Consider the following 17653-nt stretch of genomic DNA (forward strand, 5'->3'; position numbering starts at 1 on the left):
CAGTCATATTTGGTTTTGGTTTTGTACTGACCCTTCTTGGTAGTGACTCATGCTAGACGACAAGGTTGTAGCGATACTAGATGCTGCTTGGAAGATGTTTCTTCCGAAAATATAAATTCTTTACAGACGTCATGAACAAATTTATTGCACTGGATCCGATACTTTAAGTCCCAAATGTGTCCCCAGAAGGAAGGCTGTGAATCAAAGCATCAACAGGGATATATATATCTCCATGTCCATTCTATAGCCCATAAAGATTCTGAGCACATTTTTGGCATGATGACCCACCTTAAGGGTTTACCCTTAATGTAGCCTCCTCAATAGGGATCGCAGCCAGAAAAGGTAGGGGTCCACTCTTAGGTATCTTTTCAAAATATATATGTGTATATATTACACCATAATTATGATGGATCTATAAATATGAACACATAGGTTACTCACCTCTCATAAAAATATATGATATGTATATGTATAGGTAGTGAACCATGAGTAATAGAAGCACATGCAGATAGATATTCTGCCGGCTGATACAGATGGTAAAGTACAACTATCAGAGAGAAAGATAGTAAGATACCATGTATAGAAGAGGAAAATAGGGCTGAGGAGGGTTAATATTGATTCAATGGAGCTAGGACAGACCTAACTAAGGACAGCTGCTAAGAATGCAGTGGTGCCTTCAGGCATATCTAGACCCGGAGCTGAATGTTGGCACCCACCTAATGTTATATAAAAGTGGCTTAGAGTAGGACGAGAAGCAGCCTTTCCTGTGCGTTCCTTGGAATATTGGATTTCCAACCTCTGTACTCTGGTTGGTAGCAGGGAATAACCTGGGGAAAGGACCAGTGTTTTGAAAAAACACACATAAGAGGTGCTATATAGCTATAACCCAGAACCAAACTTGTTCAGGGAAAGGGGGGGGGGAAGGGGAAAGAAAGGGGGAACAAAAAAGGGGGGGGGGGAAAGGGGGAGGAGAGGGGAAGAAAGGAGGGGAGAGAGAGGGAGAGGAGGGAGGAGAGGGAGAAAGAAATGAAGGGGAGGAGAAAAAGGGGGGGGAAAAAAGAAAGGAAACAGATAGGGGGGAGGGCCTGTGGTATTAGGGAAATAGTAAGGCTTAGCAAAAGGTAAACCTACCTCTCCTTAGTATGTAAAGTACTTCAGGCAGGGAAGGGGGGCATATATGCATATATATATTCAATTATAGGGAACAATCGGTCCTGGGCTACCTAAGCCCTAAAAAAGAATAATTCAAGGGTTAATTATGTTATATACAGCACCCCATTCTGTGTTATAAAAAGTGCAGTCCTGATAGCCTTGTCCTTTCACTTAGTATAGAAATGGCTTCACTTACCTCCGTGGTCAATATACAGCAACAACCTGCCTACCTGCTCCTGTCCAGGATGAATTATATATAGGGGATAGTAAGGTGAAGACCGCCCTCGTAGTTCCAAATTGGCGCCCCAATTCATTGCACTCAGCTGGGGCCATGTGTATGCCTAATTGCGGTTGGCTGTGTGTATACATAATTGCGGTCGGCGCCGCCTGACCGCATCACTTCCGGTCGCTCCGGAAGTGAGGACAGTCCTCTCACCGCTCAGGCATCGATCTGCGGCGTTTCCGCCTTTCCGCGTCACTTCCGGTCGCGCCGGAAGTGAGGACACCAATATAGACAGCCTCCTTAGCCGCATCTAGACCCACCCTCCAGCTCTTGGAATACCGCATCCCAATGGGTGCGATCCACACTGTCGGCTGGGCGCTCTTTTGTTGTGCTACCTCTAAAGGCACCTATGCAGGATTGCTTTGAGATACAGCCCGATCCATCGGGATCACATAAGGGACCAACAATCCAATCCAAACGTGCGACAATCAAGCTGTACATGTACACTTAAAATTATAGAGCATATATAAGGGATATTATGGTATCAGCAATTGTTCCAAGCAGCATCTATCAAAACCCTGTCGTCTCACTGGTCATCTGTTAAATACAGAAAAGAGAATACATATATATGTTAATCTACTGCACTTAGGCAGAGTCATAGTATATACACATTAATTTCACATAAATTTGCATATCTCATTGTATTTCTACATTGTATTTGAGACTAGTAGTCCCTATAATACAGAATATCTTCATCTGTCCTTCATCCCAGTGTGAAAAAGGGGAATCCTCATGGGGGGGGAGGGAGAAAAAGAGGAGGGGAAAGAAGACCCATAGAATTTTAAGGTAGAGTGGTCAATAGGGCTACTATAGGAATGGTTTATAACTAATTACATCATTTAAGCCTGGATATACGGTAGCTCTCAAATCGTATATCCACCTGGCCTCTCGTGCTAGAACTTTCTTATCAATGTCTCCACCTCTTGTGTCCTCCGGGATAACATCTAACACAGTAAACTTAACAATGCGTCGATCAAATTTATGTTTTAGCCCAACATGGCCACCTATAGGAGTATTAATTTGGCCATTATTAATATACGAGATATGATCTGAAATTCTCTTCCAAAGGGGTCTTATGGTTTTACCCACATAGAAAGCCCCACATGGGCACAGCATTATGTATACTACCGCCTTTGTTTGGCATGTAATAAACTGGTTAATGTACCTTCTATGACCGTTAGGCATTACAAAGGACTCGCCCTCGAGAATATAAGGGCAAAAATCACACCTCCCACATTTGTAGAGGCCTTTGGCGTGTAATGTTTCATTGGGTCTTCGATAGTGGCTTGTAACTAACCCATCCCTTATAGATTTGGCTCTTTTGTATGTGATATTTGGGTGATCATCTAGGTACTTTTTAAGTATTGGGTCACTTATCAAAATTTCCCAGTTTTTTTGTAGGATGTTACGCACTTCATTATGCTGCATGGAATAAGTGGAGATGAATCTAACCTTATCGTCTGTTTTTTTAGTTTTTTCTTTAAAGAGCAGGTCATGTCTCGTATTTGCTTTCGCTTTATTGTATGCTTTTCTCAGGATTTTCCTACTATACCCTCTCTGTAGCAGACGTGCTCTTAATTTATCTGCTTCCCTTTTAAAATTTATGTCCTTGGAGCAATTTCGTCTCAATCTTAGATATTGGGAGTATGGAATACTCCTGATTAGGGCTTTGGGGTGGGAGCTTTCAGAGTGTAGTATTATATTTCCTGCTGTTGGTTTACGGAACAAGGTTGATCCAACACTTCCATCTTCCTCAAAATAGAGAGTGGTATCAAGGAAATCAATCTGTTGTTTACTCCAACACATGGTGAATTTCAAATTAAAAGAGTTAATTTGTAATCGTTGAAAAAAGGTCTCAAATAACTCAATGTCCCCGTCCCAAATGATGAGGACATCATCAATGTACCTGAGCCATGTGACCACATGGCCCAGGTACATAGAGAGGGCCTCATCATTGAAAATATTTCGTTCCCACCCACCCAGGGGCAGGTTGGCGTAGGCCGGAGCACAACATGTGCCCATGGCCACGCCCTGCACCTGGATGAAGTGGGAACCGTCAAATGTGAACACATTATTTTTCAAAATATGTGCCAACCCATCCAAAATAAATTGGTTATGGGGTTTCGCTTGGGGACCCCGTTCGTCTAGGAATCTTTTGATTGTCTGTAAACCCAGTGCGTGTGGAATCGAGGAGTACAACGCCTCGATGTCCAGCGCAATCATGATACATCCAGGGGGCATAACCTGATCATACAGTACCCTAAGCAGGTCTGGAGTATCCTGGATAAAAGAAGGTAAGCTAGTTACATGAGGTCTCAGGTACTGATCGATCAGTTTGCTTAGTGGTTCCGTATAAGACCCGATTCCTGATATGATTGGGCGTCCCGGGGGGTTTTTTAAATTTTTGTGCGTTTTTGGCAATGTATAAAATGTGGGAACACGGGGTAGATCGATTTTTATAGCTTCATATGTATCCTTATTGATTATGCCGTTACTGTATGCCTGGTAGATTAGTGCCTTATATTTGTTTTGGGCAGACAGAATTCTCTCTTCATTGATAGGCTTGTACCACTCTCTATTTTTTAAAATGTCCCAGCACATGTTACGGTATTGTAAATGATCCATGATTACAATATTGCCCCCCTTATCGGAGGGCTTTACTATAATCTGGGGATTTTTTCTCAATGATTCAAGTGCTTGTTTGAGATGATCACTCAAATTCTCATTCATGGAATTGCGAATTTTTAACCGATTAATATCTGCCGTGGTCTTGTTCACAAAGGCCAACACGTTAGGGTTAGTCTGTAAGGGGGGAAACCTACTAGATTTTTTCTTTGCCATAGGGATTTGTGTAGTGGTCATTTGTTGCTGTGTTAGTACGTGTATCCCTTCTATATCCACAGAGTCACCCTCTCCCTCAGCTGTTCCTTCCTCTATGTCAGAGTCTGTAGGGGGATCATTTTCATCCAGAAGTTGGATAAGATCTTTTAATGCTCTAAAATCTTTTACTGAGAAGTTTCCTGCAGCCTCCTAAGACAGGGTCTCCTAAGGAGCTGCTGAAGCAGGACATGTTCTGGGGCAAAAAATAGCACCCCCCCCCCCCCCCCCCCGAGGGTTTAAGATTTGTGATTGGATCTAAAGTAGAACTATAGGCAAAGGATGGTTATAATCCCTGCAAGATTTTTTTTTTTTTCACCATCTGTTTCCAACTGTGGAGATTTCCTGTCACTTCCTGTCCTATAGCCAAACAGGTCACCATAACTAGTGTCCCAACGTGACGATTTCCCCTCCCAACACTTTTCTGGGGTGGGGAGAACCCACATTTTTTTATTTTTTTACTTTAGTTTTCAATGATAATGGTAAACAGGATAGAGAGGGTGAATCTCCTTAATGGGGGCACAGGCAGCGATAAAAGCCTAATAGCTTATCTAATCCCAGTCTCAAAAACTGCCTTTGGTTATACTTTGTCTACTTTATAGAGAAATGAAATTACTTGTATTGTGAAGTTTGGGTAGTGCACTTATTTGACCACTGTGTGGTGCTGTTCAGTAAGCTTTGTAATTTTGTGTCCCAAGCTTCGGCAGTCGTGGGATTTTTTTAAATTGTAACTGGCCTGCTAGCATTGCCAGGAAAATGTTCCTTTATTCGCTGAAAATGAGTGAATGCAAAGCAAATATTTCTCAATGAGTGGATTGTGTTGGAGCCAGCAAGTGATCTATAGATAATGACAATCTGGACCATGTGGGTTTCCTAAGAACAGTAATCATTTCTATCCAGATCTGTCCCTTATTCTAGGTAATTACTGCTCTGAATCACTCATTAGTGCTCAATGGCTTTCAATATTGTGGGTTCTGGTTGATGGGAGACAATGCCACATTCTGTATGAAATGTGCAATGTGACTAGCACGAGTTCAATGTGAATTTATGGAATACATTCCACTGATCTCACTTGCCAAAAATGTGAACATTTTACAAATGTTGGAAGGTTTTTAAAGGTTCAGCCTTGGAGAGGAACACTTTTTTTTTTTTTTTTTTTGTATATAGTGGAGAAAAGCTAAAACTTCTATATGGTTTTTATTTGTCCCTGTTGAGGTGATGTCTCCATTTTCTCTTCTAGAAGCACCAAGGAAATTCTGTAGTCTTTTTTTTTTTTTTTTTTTTTTGGAATGCTTCTCTGTATTCTGGAGGTATTGTACTGTACGGAAAAGGAATAATATATGGCGCTCTTCCACTGCATGGTACCGAATGGTACGGTTTTGGAACGGTTCGGTACGGCGGCGCTTTTCCACTACATGGAACCGAACGGTACGGCTCGCTTAAACAGTACCACCTCGGTTGTGGTTCCAAGAGGGCCGTACCGATACCATATCCCACAATCCTTTGCATGCAGCCTTGACTGTTTGTCACTACTAGCCACTGATTGGTCAGAGAATTGTTATCCCACCCACTTTAGTGGAAAAGCAAACCGTACGAACCATTCAACACCGTACCATGCAGTGAAAAACCAAGCACGGCCGAGTGGAGCCGAGCCGGTACTTGCAGTGGAAAAGTGCCAATATAGTAGGCCTCCAGAAGACTGGGTGTCATGTATAGTTCAGGAGGACTCATGTGCCTGGGCCTCATGAGACCACAAAGCCCCCTTGCCTTGGGAAAATTCTGCCTCCCAGGACGTGCTCCAGGTTATCTCTGCCCAGTGTTGTAATGACATCTATAGGGCTCAGGCAGACAGATGTTTTTCACAAATTCTTGAATGGGAAATGGATGGCATTTTCCTGTGTCTGGGGAGACACAGTTCCACGTGCAGCTTGTAAACCCACACGTGCACATACGGCATATTTCTCTGAACGTGAAAGTGGCACATCCAGGGGGATGCGTGTTTCCCTGGACGTGCCACTTTCACGTTTAGGGAAATGCCCCTGTACGTGCATGCATGGGTTCCTGCAGAAGCCTTTCATGTTGAGCAGTCCTCTGCATATGATCACTTGTATTTTTGAGTCTACATGCCACTGCAGCTTCCCGGGCAGAAGAGGGCACCAGACCTGTTACACCTCAAAACTCAGGAGCTGTGCAGGGAGATATCCTTTTCTTCCAGCCAGGGAGCGCTAGAGAGCTGATCACAAGTGAACGGCCATATTGCATTATTTGTGTACTCTGCAAATAGTGTTCGTAAAATGAACACAATGTTTCTTCTTTGAAGGACCAGCTTCCTCTGCATCCCTCCTGAGTGTGCTGGCTTCTATATTGGACTTGCTTTTTTTAAATTCTGTATTGATTAGTGCTCTTAATTGAAAATATGAAATTGATTTCTACTAATCCTTTTAATTTCTTTTTTTTTTTTCAGCTTATCGAACAGTGTCAGGAGTCAATGGCCCTCTTGTTATCCTGGACAATGTCAAGGTAAGAAGTTGTGGTTAAAGCTTAACTCCAGGCAAGAAAACTTTCTTTTAAATCTGTTCCTCAATAGCCACAAAGGATATAAATCCACTCTGTGCCCCAAATGTCTTCGCAAACCCGGACATCACCTGAGTAAGTAGGTTACCACATCAATGTGCGTGCTGTACATAGCCTGTGCAGAAACAGAGCTGTGGGAGGGGCCCAGCAGCTTCACCCCTACAGACTGCCTGGAGAAAACTAGAGAAGGGGGAGGAGACCAGACCCCAGCGTAAGAAGTGAGAGCAACAGTGACCAGTCTGTTACCTTCAGAAAGGGTCAGCTACTACCTATTCAACAACAGGTTCGTTTTCCAGTTAGCAGACAGGAGGTAAAGCAGTGACATAGAAAAGTGGTATTCTAGCAGAAAATGGTTGTCAGCGTCCTGACTATGCAGCATGGTGAAAGTTTATAAATCAGAACTGCTTGAACAGAATTCCAAATCTTTGGTAGGCACGCATATACTGTGTATTTTCACGTAGGCACAGAGCCCTGCTGCACAGCATGAAGAGCCATTTGTCATTCTGGCCTAAAGTTGCACCATATGCAGGCAGCCTCTATTGCTAAAGGGAATGCCGCAGGTTTATCGGTTCACTCACACAACCGAGTTTGACAGATATGCATGAACAAGTGTGACCCGGGCCATCCACCCGCCCCTACGTGCCTGTCAAACTTTCATGCGTGGCTGATTTTGTACAGCCGCTTTCTTTACCAATATAAGTAGCTTGCACCCAGCTCCCTGCTAGCCCAGAAAGATTAACAGCTCTTTGCACTGTATGGGGCTGTGTGCGTATGTGAATGAGCCCAAAATGTGCAGTCAGCTTTTTATTCTAGGGTTCCAGAGCTCCATTATAGGTTAGCTTTTACTTAACTACTTAGTGTTTGACCTATACCAATAATTAACCCCTTTTAAAGGGATACAGTTTCTGGGTAAATCTAAATTCTTCTTGCCAGGCTTTAATCTGAATACCCGCTTACTGTATTTTTAGCACTGCCTTTAACTAGAATTCTTAGAAGTAGACACCAGTGTTTGGCTTTCTGTCCTTACTAAATGAGATGATGGGCCAACTGGTATTGATCAGCAGTTTTATGATGGCCACATTAGGTGCAAATTTCTTCCTAGTTAGCTTAGATGCTTGTGCATCTACTTTTCTGTCAGTTGCATTTCAAATAAAATGCCAATATGTCACCCTTTGGTTTTTTTATTTGGTGCACTGTACATGGCTTTTTAACCACTTCTTGACCGGAAGGTTTTACCAGGCAATTTTTTACAATTTGTCGCTGCGTGATTTTAACTGGTAATTGCGCAGTCATGCAATGCTGTACCCAAACAAAATTGATCTCCTTCTCCCCCCCCCCCCACAAGAAGAGCTTTCTTTAGTGGGTTTTTTTTGCGATATAAACGAAAGACCGAAAATGACGTTTTCTACTTTCTTATAAAAAAAATATCCAATAAATTCAAATTTTCTCATACATTTAGGCTAAAATGTATTTAGATATGTGTCTTTGATAACAAAAATCCCAAGCATAATATTTATTTTTACAATCTTACAAACTTTGGTGAATATACTGGAATTTTCACAGCTTTTACTTTGACTGCCTCATTTCTTGAAGTGCTAAAATGGCAGGGCAATACAAACCCCCCCCCCCCCCAAATTACACCTTTTTGGAAAGTAGACACCCCAAGGAATTTCCTGAGAGGCATGTTGAGTCCATTGAATAAAGTTTTTTTGTCACAGGTGTTGAAAAATGACAAAAAAAAATAGACTTTTTTATTTACACAAAGTTGTCATTGAAATTATATAATGCTCACACATGCCATTGTTATATGCAGAATTACACCCCCAAATACATTCTGCTGCTTCTCCTGAGTATGGGCATACCCCATGTGCGAGGCTTGAAATGCCAAGATAGCACAAACCCCCCCAATGACCCCTTTTCGCAAAGTAGACACCCTTAGCTATTTGCTGAGGCGCATGTTAAGTCCCATGTAATAAGAGGGAGTCCCAGATAGGTTTAGGGTACCCGCGATATATTCCGCTATCTGAGACTCCCTCTAACTACCACCAACTGCCGCTCACCCTAGCTGAAGTCACAAGTGACACGAATACAGTGATCAGTAAATTCTCTTTATACTGTATATATTGACACTGTGACAGGGGGTGATTAGGGGATTAATGGTGTGCCTATGTGTACTGGCGTCAGTGTAGTGTTTGTGTACTTTGATGTTCTCTTCTCTCATGCTGGAACCGAAAAGGGGTCCAGAAGAGATTGCATCATTTCCTGTGCCTGTACGTTCAGCAATTGGTCAGAACAGATCACCAGGTCCAGACCAAAAATCATTGGCCTGGACCTGATGACTGAGCGGTTCTGAACCGAATCAGAACATTGCGGGGACGAAGGAGCGCGCGCCCCCTAGCCCTGTGCGCAACCGTCGTACAGTTACGTTGGTTCATGTGGCCGAGCTACCTTGCCGCAGTAAATCTGCAACGGGCAGTCGGGAACTGGTAAGTTGTCTGGCAATTATCTGTCAATTATCTGATAAATAACTGACAATTATCCATAAACCTGGATAATAATTTAGACACGTCTTTGCTGCTGTTACAAACTGAATCACTTTACAATAAACTGTAACTGATCGCTCTATTATGCTTGTCACGTTCCTCACTCATGTTTGTGTCTCAGTTCCCCAGGTATTCTGAAATTGTCCACTTGACTCTCCCTGATGGCACAAAAAGAAGTGGACAGGTGCTGGAAGTCAGTGGATCTAAGGCTGTGGTACAGGTAAATATTGGAAACTATAGTGCCAGAATTTATAGCATGTATACAGGTCTAATGTGGGGGACCAAGAAATATAAATGTATAATGAAAACCTACCTTCACCTCTACAATGGAGGAATTAGGTTTACATACCATTCTGTATGTGTAACATTTGTCCACAGCCCATCATTTTCAGTCTGCATGGTTAGATTTGCATTTCAAAGTTACTTACATCCACTATGCCCTTTCTTGATATTCTTCAGGTAGCCACACTCTTTGGTCCTGGAATGCTTCCTAGAGTTTTTCTAGTGGGCGTAAAGAAAATGTGGTTATCAGGATGATAAAAAAAAAAAACATTTGAGCACCCATAGTAAAGCTTGTGCACCTTTGGTAAAGATTAGATGGCTATTAAGGTTGTGAGTAGCTTGCCTACATTACTCCAAGTTCTTTTTATCTGTCTCATCTTGTTTAGGTATTTGAGGGAACATCGGGTATTGATGCTAAAAAGACCTCCTGTGAATTTTCTGGTGATATCCTGAGAACCCCAGTATCTGAGGACATGCTGGGTATGTAAAGTCTCACCATACAGTATAAGCTACTGCTACCAACTGTTCTGAGCTGCAGGATCAGCGCTGTTTTTAGAGATGATCTCCCGGAAAAGTTTTGGCTTTTTCATCTGTTAATCTATCTGTATCTAACTTTTTGATGTGTTAAATTAAATTCTGACAATATATTTTTTTACACTGGTTTACTGAATAGTTGTATGCAAGAAAGCTATCCCTAAGTTCAGGAAATTTGTCATAATGGGGTATTTCGTTTCTCTGAGCAGCAAAGAGTTTCTTGGAATCAGTTTAACATTGGGAACTATGACATACTGACTATAAACTCTCAATGCATCACATCCTCATTTTGAGGCTTTCTGTCTCAAAGTTCAAGATTTGCTTTGTTTCCATTTCTTCCAGGTCGTGTGTTTAACGGCTCAGGGAAACCCATCGATCGGGGACCCACTGTGCTGGCAGAGGATTATTTAGACATCATGGGTAAGTAAGGAACCCTGACATTTCTCTAAGTAGACTCTTGAAGCTCCTTTACACCATTGTCATTGTGAATGGCACCCCAGCAGACCTTCACAATACATCCAAAGTATTAGTGCACCTATTGTACTATATGCAGCTATGTTGGTGCTGCATCTTTTAAACTGTATAAATAAAATTGTGTTTCATCGCCAGGCACAGCTTCAGCTTTTCATAACTGTTGTGTTTTACTGCACCCTACAGGAGTAGGACACTAGGCAGAAAAAGTCTGGCTATGACTGTGGGCAGTCCAAGGGGGGATACTCCCTCTCTCTGCTATAGGCACTCAGTTTCTTTCTGACAAGTCAGGAGTAACGACCTAGTTCCTTGCTGGGATCTTTGGTCCTGGCAATATTTTCTTTCTAGATAGAAATTTTTTTTTTCCCTGGATTTTTCCTGTGAGATCTACAATCAACTGCCGGACTGGGCGAAGGGCTGGATAATCTAGATCTAGTGGTCACCCCAGTCTGGCCAGCGAGCGCGCGCAGACCTCAGCTCCGTGCTAGGTCAGCCATGACATAGCCCCACTGGACAGGGGCTGGCCTCTGAGTTAAAATGCCTCGTGAGGACGCATACAACCGGGTCTCGGCCTGAGAAGCTGCATTCCTCCTGGCCGACGGCCCCCCATTTCGATGGGGAGGGGTTCTGTCTGGAGCGGTGCCTGCCTGGTTCCTGGTATGGTGAGTATCTGTACCCCCCCCCCCCCCTCCTTGGGACTGTCAGACTCCTGGGTCCCTGTCAGGCACCCCCCCCCCCCCTTATCTGTCCCCTGTCCTACCTACCTGTCCCCACCCACCCCCTCCACGTATGTTGCGGTTGTTTGGGTTGACTGGTCCACCTCCTGGGGTGGGGGCAGGGCGCTATGCTGGCAAAAGGGGCCAGCGACCAATCTACTGTAGGGGGGGGGGGGGGTTGTACCTGGTTGGGGCTCCTGCCTGGTTCTGTCCCCTTGAAGCCCGGGTTCCCTCCTGGGTCCCTGTAAGCCTCGTGGTGCTGCACGGGGCTGCCATTTTATTGTTGCCTGTTTTCTATACACGGTGGCCAGGTTTGTGTAGCGAGCCAGACAATTTTCAGTGGTTTGCCATTGAAAAGGTACAGGTTTTGTGGCTTGTTTAAGGTATTTTCTGGCGGATGCCACAAAGAACGCTGGTGGCCGCGTGGGGTCAGTATCGTCTGATTTATGCCTTTCCTCCTCTCAAGCTTCTGCCAAGACGTCTACGCAGGATCGAGCCAGAAGGGATTCCGGTCATCTTAGTGACTCCGGACTGGCCTCCCCGGGCTTGGTACGCCGATCTAGTGCGGCTGGTCATCGACGTTCCTTGGAAGCTTCCTCTCAGGGAGGATCTGCTGTCCCAAGGACCAATCTTCCATCCTGCTTTGCAGTTGCTGGCTTTGATGGCTTGGCTGATGAATGCCAGGTGCTGAAGGAAAGAGGTTTATCTGAGTCATTGATTCCTACTTACATTGCGTGGTGTGAGTCTCCTGGGGATCATCCTCGCTCCTTCTTGGTGGCTTGGATCTTGACCTTTCTTCAAGGAGGGGTTGAACAGAAATTGGCTTTGAGTACCATCAAGGGCCATGTCTTCAACGATCTTTGGCCACACCCTCCCTGATGCGTCTTTTTCTTCAGGGTGTCTATTGTGGTTCCTCCAGTGCGGGCTCCGTTGCCGCCTTGGGACCTCAATTTGGTGCTTTTGGTCCTCCAGAAGCCTCCTTTTGATCTTCTGGAGATTCCCCTGCTTACGCTATTAAGGTTAAGGTTGTGCTTCGCCCCTGTCCGTCCCTACCAAAGGTTGTTTCTGAATTTAATTTGAATGAAGATATTGTGTTGCCTTCCCTGTGTCCCAGGCCTAAACAGCCTAAGGAAATTGCTTTGCATGCCTGGGATGTGGTCCGGGCAATTAGGGTGTCTAGCAGCTACGGAGTCTTTAAGAAACTCAGACTTTGCTCACGGATGGGCCTCGGAAAGGGTTGTCTGCGACTACTTCCAGATGGATCAGAGACCGTGATTCAGGCCTATTCCATCAAGGGCCAGGTCCCTCTTTTTTCCCTATTAAGGTACACTCTACTCGGGCGCTTAGTGCCTCTTGGGCTCTAAGTCAGTGTCAGGCGTCAGTGACGCAGGTTTGCAAGGCGGCCACTTGGTCGTCTGTGCACACTTTTACAAAGTTATATAAAGTGGATGTGTTGGCATCTGCGGATGCTTCTTTTGGCCTGCTAGGTTTTTTCAGGTGGGCTCCATTTGTTTTGGTTGAGCTCCTGTTGCCTGGTTGGCTAATGTTTAGTCTTGAATTTTTTTGCTGTTCCCACCCCTCTGCTTTAGGATGTCCCAATGGCTATGAAGATATGAAGCTATGTCTGTCGATGAACGAAAGAGAAAATGGGATTTTTGACTTACCGTAAATCTTGTCTGAAGTTTGATGTTCATTGAAGGACACAGCACCCCCACCCCTCTGTCGAGTTGTAATTCTTCTGACACTGCTTGTGACTAAACAGAGGGCCTATAGCAGAGAGAGGGAGTATACCCCCTGGGACTGCCCATGGGCATAGCCAGACTTTTTTTTCTGCCTAGTGTCCTATTCCTGTAGGGGGCAGTATAAACCAACGGTTATGAAGATCTGAAGCTGTGTCTGTCAATTAACATCTAAGAAATGGAGTTTACGGTAAATCAAAAATCCCATTTTTTTTTTTTTTTTTTTAGATAATGGTTTGGTTCAATATATCTCAAAATGTACGTAGAGGTGTATTCGAAGTCCCAAACATACCCCTTTCTTTTCCTATATTAACTATTCCAGGAGGACACCTTTTGTCACTATTAAGTTTCACAAACTCCTTCCCATCAACACTTTCCTCTATTTAATTATATTACAATACATTGCAGCGCACCACAACACACAATGTGTAGTGCGTCAGGCTGTAACAAATGCAGCATTCGTTTTTCCATTTAGTGGGGTGCATTACATCCCATTCATATTTAAAGGGTAATTTAGCCATAATATGCTTTAACATGTAAAAGCCTGCATGTTTCATCACACTGCATTCTGGTATGAATTGGCCCATAGGTCAATTTTTATTGTTTAGAACTTTTGCATAGATTTTTATTAAATGGGTATGTAATGATCTTTATTTGATATATGTATGATCTCTAGTTTTGTTGCATTCTTTTAGAAGGCAAAGTACTGTACCCTAGGAAAAAGATTAGCTCAGGTATTTTTTTTTTTTAGAGGTTCTTCAACCTATGTATTAAAAAAAATTAAGTCCGCAGCCACAAATGCTGCTGACTTTTTAATAAAAGAACATTCGTGTGTCCGGGGGTCAGACGCCATGGTCACCTAAACTGAGTCTTTGGGTACTCAGTGCCAACATGTACTGTGGGCAGCTGTAATGTGTCCTAAAAGGTTGCGTTGGGGGGGGTGAATTGGAACTAGGAGCAGGTACCTGTAAAAACCAGGTACACACTTCACATATTCAGGTGTATTTAAAAGTTTAACATTTTCCATACGTTTTTTATGAATCTGCTAGGCCTGACTTTGCCATTGTAGCAATAAACATGCTAGATGTCTCATTGCCCCTGGTGTGCCCTCCCTACAGGACAGCCCATTAATCCACAGTGCAGAATCTACCCAGAGGAAATGATTCAGACTGGCATATCTGCGATCGATGGTATGAACAGTATCGCTCGTGGACAGAAGATCCCCATCTTCTCTGCTGCTGGTCTTCCCCACAATGAGGTAAGTTTGTGGCACTACCTTATCTGTAGTTGCCAAGCTACCAATCTCTACAAATGATACAGTAGCAAATAAAATGGAGCAATCATATCATTTGTTTATCGTACGTCACAGGACACAGAGCCGGTTTTATTTATAACTATCTGGGTTATGCGCCACCTATAGGTGAATGGACACTATTACATCAATCAGACAGGAAGTCCTTCCCTATAGAATCCCTCCTACACAGTAAATACCTCAGTTTTGTCTGTAGGGTGGTGGTCACTAATGTGCTACGTGTGCTCTTGGAGCATACTTGAAGGTCTGGAACGGTTCTATTGAGAATCGTGAACGTCAATTGGTTCCATTTGAGTAAAGCTGTTAGCTAAAATGGATGGTACCCTGAGTCTTGATGGATAAAGAGAAGAATGCGAGGTTTGCCTGTAATGCAGCCTTATAGCGCGGGAACCTGCATAATGGAATCCTGTGCCTTGTGTTCTGACCAAGGGACATTCCAACAGGGTGCTATACAGCTACAGGGAAGGGTACCCAGTCCTTGAAGGGTCCTTTAAATTACAAAACCTGCTGTGATGGGTAAAGATTGAACTCCTGTTATGATCAACTCCTGCATCAGGAATGGTAAGTCTGCATTTGCAGTATCTCTTGAGAGATCTGACTGGTCTTTCTCCCGGGGGGCACTGGGGCAGTGTGCGGTCAGTATAGACAAGAAGTGGAAGGGCAGCCATTTTTTGTGGACCATATGGGCTGATGTATCAATAAGGCCTCTGCGACATAACTGCAGCCCATGGCTACATAATGAGATGAGTACTTCCTAGAGGAGAGCTGCGTGACCCGATAACTCATAATTTACTGCATAAAGGTATACTTACTGCTTAATCCGAGAGGCTTGTACAACTGTCTGTCGATACACCCCTGTACGGGTATCGGTGTACTCCAGAATAGCGAGCATTTGTTCTGCAGGAGCTTATTTTTATGCTGCTCTGAAGTAGCATAGAGGATGCATATGTGCTTCGCTAATCCTAAAAACTAGTATGGGGCCAGGTGCAGTTGGTCAGATGCAGCATAGTATACATGCCTGCATAAATGCATGCTTGCAAGCTGGCTCAAATGCATGTTGCATAGAACTGCATACATATGTCCTTATTTCCATTAAACTGCATACATAAATGCATGAATGGGAAGAATACTTGTATACCTGCATGTTTGCATACCTGAGTACCTACATAACTGTGTACCTGCGTACTTACACCACTACATGGGTGCATAGCTGTAGACCTACGTTGTTAGGCCTGCATCATTTGGAGACTGTGTATTAGGTTTTGGCTAATATATTTGCTACATTATTTAACTGTTCTAGCTAAATGGCTCCAGAAGGGAGAGGCAGCCGGGGTAGGCAGGTGCCACCCGCTCTTGGGTACAGTGATCTGGCAGTGTTTACATCTCCTGATGGGGCCAGTGGTGTCGGGTGCATCTGAGGATCGCTGTTGATGAGAGCCTAAGCAGAATTAAGCCTGGTTAGTACTTGGATGGGAGACTGCCCGGGAATACTAGGTGCTGTAAGCTTTTGCCCTTCTGAGTGAGGGAGGCATCTGAGGCTGCTGTGTTGAGAATATCTTGGGCCCGAGGATTTTAGAGCGATCTCTGAGGTTGTCCGCTTTGTTTTTTTAGCCAACAGAAACCTGGTAGGTTATGTACGCCTCTTGGGACCTTCTGGGTCTGCCACAGTCATCAGTCTTCTGCCTTGCATTGGCTCTTGGAGCAGAAATTTTGGGCTCATTATTTTAGAACACTTAACCGGTAGCAGTCCCAAAACCATGAGGTATTGCAGAGCTCAAATTGGTGGTTGATTGTTTGGAATCTGGAGAAGGGGAAATTCTTCATTTCAGGGGTTTGGAAGATAATCACTGATGCCAGTTTCTCTAGTTGTTTTTGAAATTCGCTTCAATTTAATGGACCTAGTCTCCATAGGAGAAAATAGCGCCCATCGGTATCGTGAAACTGTTGGCCACTAAACAGTGCTCTAGATTGGACGAACCAGTCGTAGGTTCATTCCGACAATGCCCCTACAGTGGCATATATCAACCACCAGGGTGTGGCACCAGGAGTCGTGCAGCTCAGGAAGGTGACCCACATTTTGTCTGGGGCAGAACAGGTGCCGTCTTTTGCCAGTACATATTCCGGGTATAGAAAAATGGCAGGGGGGTTTTCCAGTCTTCAGCAGCTAATGTCATGACCGCATGGTCTCTGCATCCTGAGGTGTTTTTTTGGCAATCTGCCAACGTTGAGTAACTCTGCAGGTGGATCTACTGGATTCCAAGTTCTACAACAAGTTGGACAGGTTGTGTCTGGGATGAGAGTCCCACTGGTAACCAGTTCTCCCTAATTGATGCCTTCCCTCTGTTTTAACTACTGCCACATCTTTTGCGAAGAATCCTGGAGATGGTAACACTATAATAGTGTTAGCGGAATTAGCCTAGGAGGGCTTGGTACACTGACACAGTGAATCTTGCGAGGGACGCTCCTTGGTCACTTCAGGTCCAGCCAGACCTAATGGTCCTGGGTCCTGTTATCTCTGCGCTGTGCAATGCCAGGAAGCTGGCTTCAGGGAGTTTACATAACAAGACTTGGTAATATTTTATTTCTGGGGTGTAGCCAGGAAATGGCACCCGTGGAAAAATGTGAGTGGGAGATTTTTTCCTTTCTCCAATCGGTAGGGGAAATGAGATTGACCTTAAGTACCATTAGGGTCAGATTTTGTCCCTATCCATATTTTCCAGAGACCATTGTTCCTCCTGCCTGGCCACACTTGTGTCCTTGGGACTTGAATTTAGTCTTGGCTGTCCTTGAAAGCGGTAGTATCCCGCTTTTTGACACTTTTACCTACAGGTAAGCCTATAATAAGGCTTACCTGTAGGTACAAATATCTCCTAAACCGGCACGGTTTAGGAGATATTTACAGTGCATGCAGCCGCTCGCGCGAGCGGCGCATGCGCTCTGAAGGTCCGGGGGGACCTTCAATTAAGTTGCCGGGAGCTTGCCGGAAAAATCACTCCCGCGCGCATGCGCGGGAGTGACGTCATCGCGGCTCCGGCCAATCATCGCGCCGGAGCCGTCTCTCCCGGCCAATCAGCGCGCCGGAGCCGCCGAACCCGGAAGAGACGACGAGGGATCATGGCAGCGCTGTCCGGGGGTCCGTGTCGGGGCTTCGTTTTAAGGTAAGTTACACA

At 44.4% G+C, this 17653-nt stretch overlaps 1 protein-coding gene across 1 annotated transcript in view; it reads left to right on the forward strand.

Annotated features, from left to right (window-relative positions):
• ATP6V1B2 (ATPase H+ transporting V1 subunit B2) overlaps positions 1 to 17653 on the forward strand; it is a 61675-nt gene that overhangs the window by 20821 nt on the left and 23201 nt on the right. The window contains exons 2-6 of the mRNA XM_082254277.1: positions 6777 to 6832; positions 9551 to 9649; positions 10098 to 10191; positions 10588 to 10665; positions 14290 to 14429. Coding sequence (XP_082110403.1) covers positions 6777 to 6832; positions 9551 to 9649; positions 10098 to 10191; positions 10588 to 10665; positions 14290 to 14429 — 467 coding nt within the window. The remainder of the gene's footprint in view (positions 1 to 6776; positions 6833 to 9550; positions 9650 to 10097; positions 10192 to 10587; positions 10666 to 14289; positions 14430 to 17653) is intronic.

This window comes from Pelophylax lessonae (genome assembly GCF_965119305.1).
Source record: "Pelophylax lessonae genome assembly, chromosome: 4".
Classification (NCBI taxonomy): domain Eukaryota; kingdom Metazoa; phylum Chordata; class Amphibia; order Anura; family Ranidae; genus Pelophylax; species Pelophylax lessonae.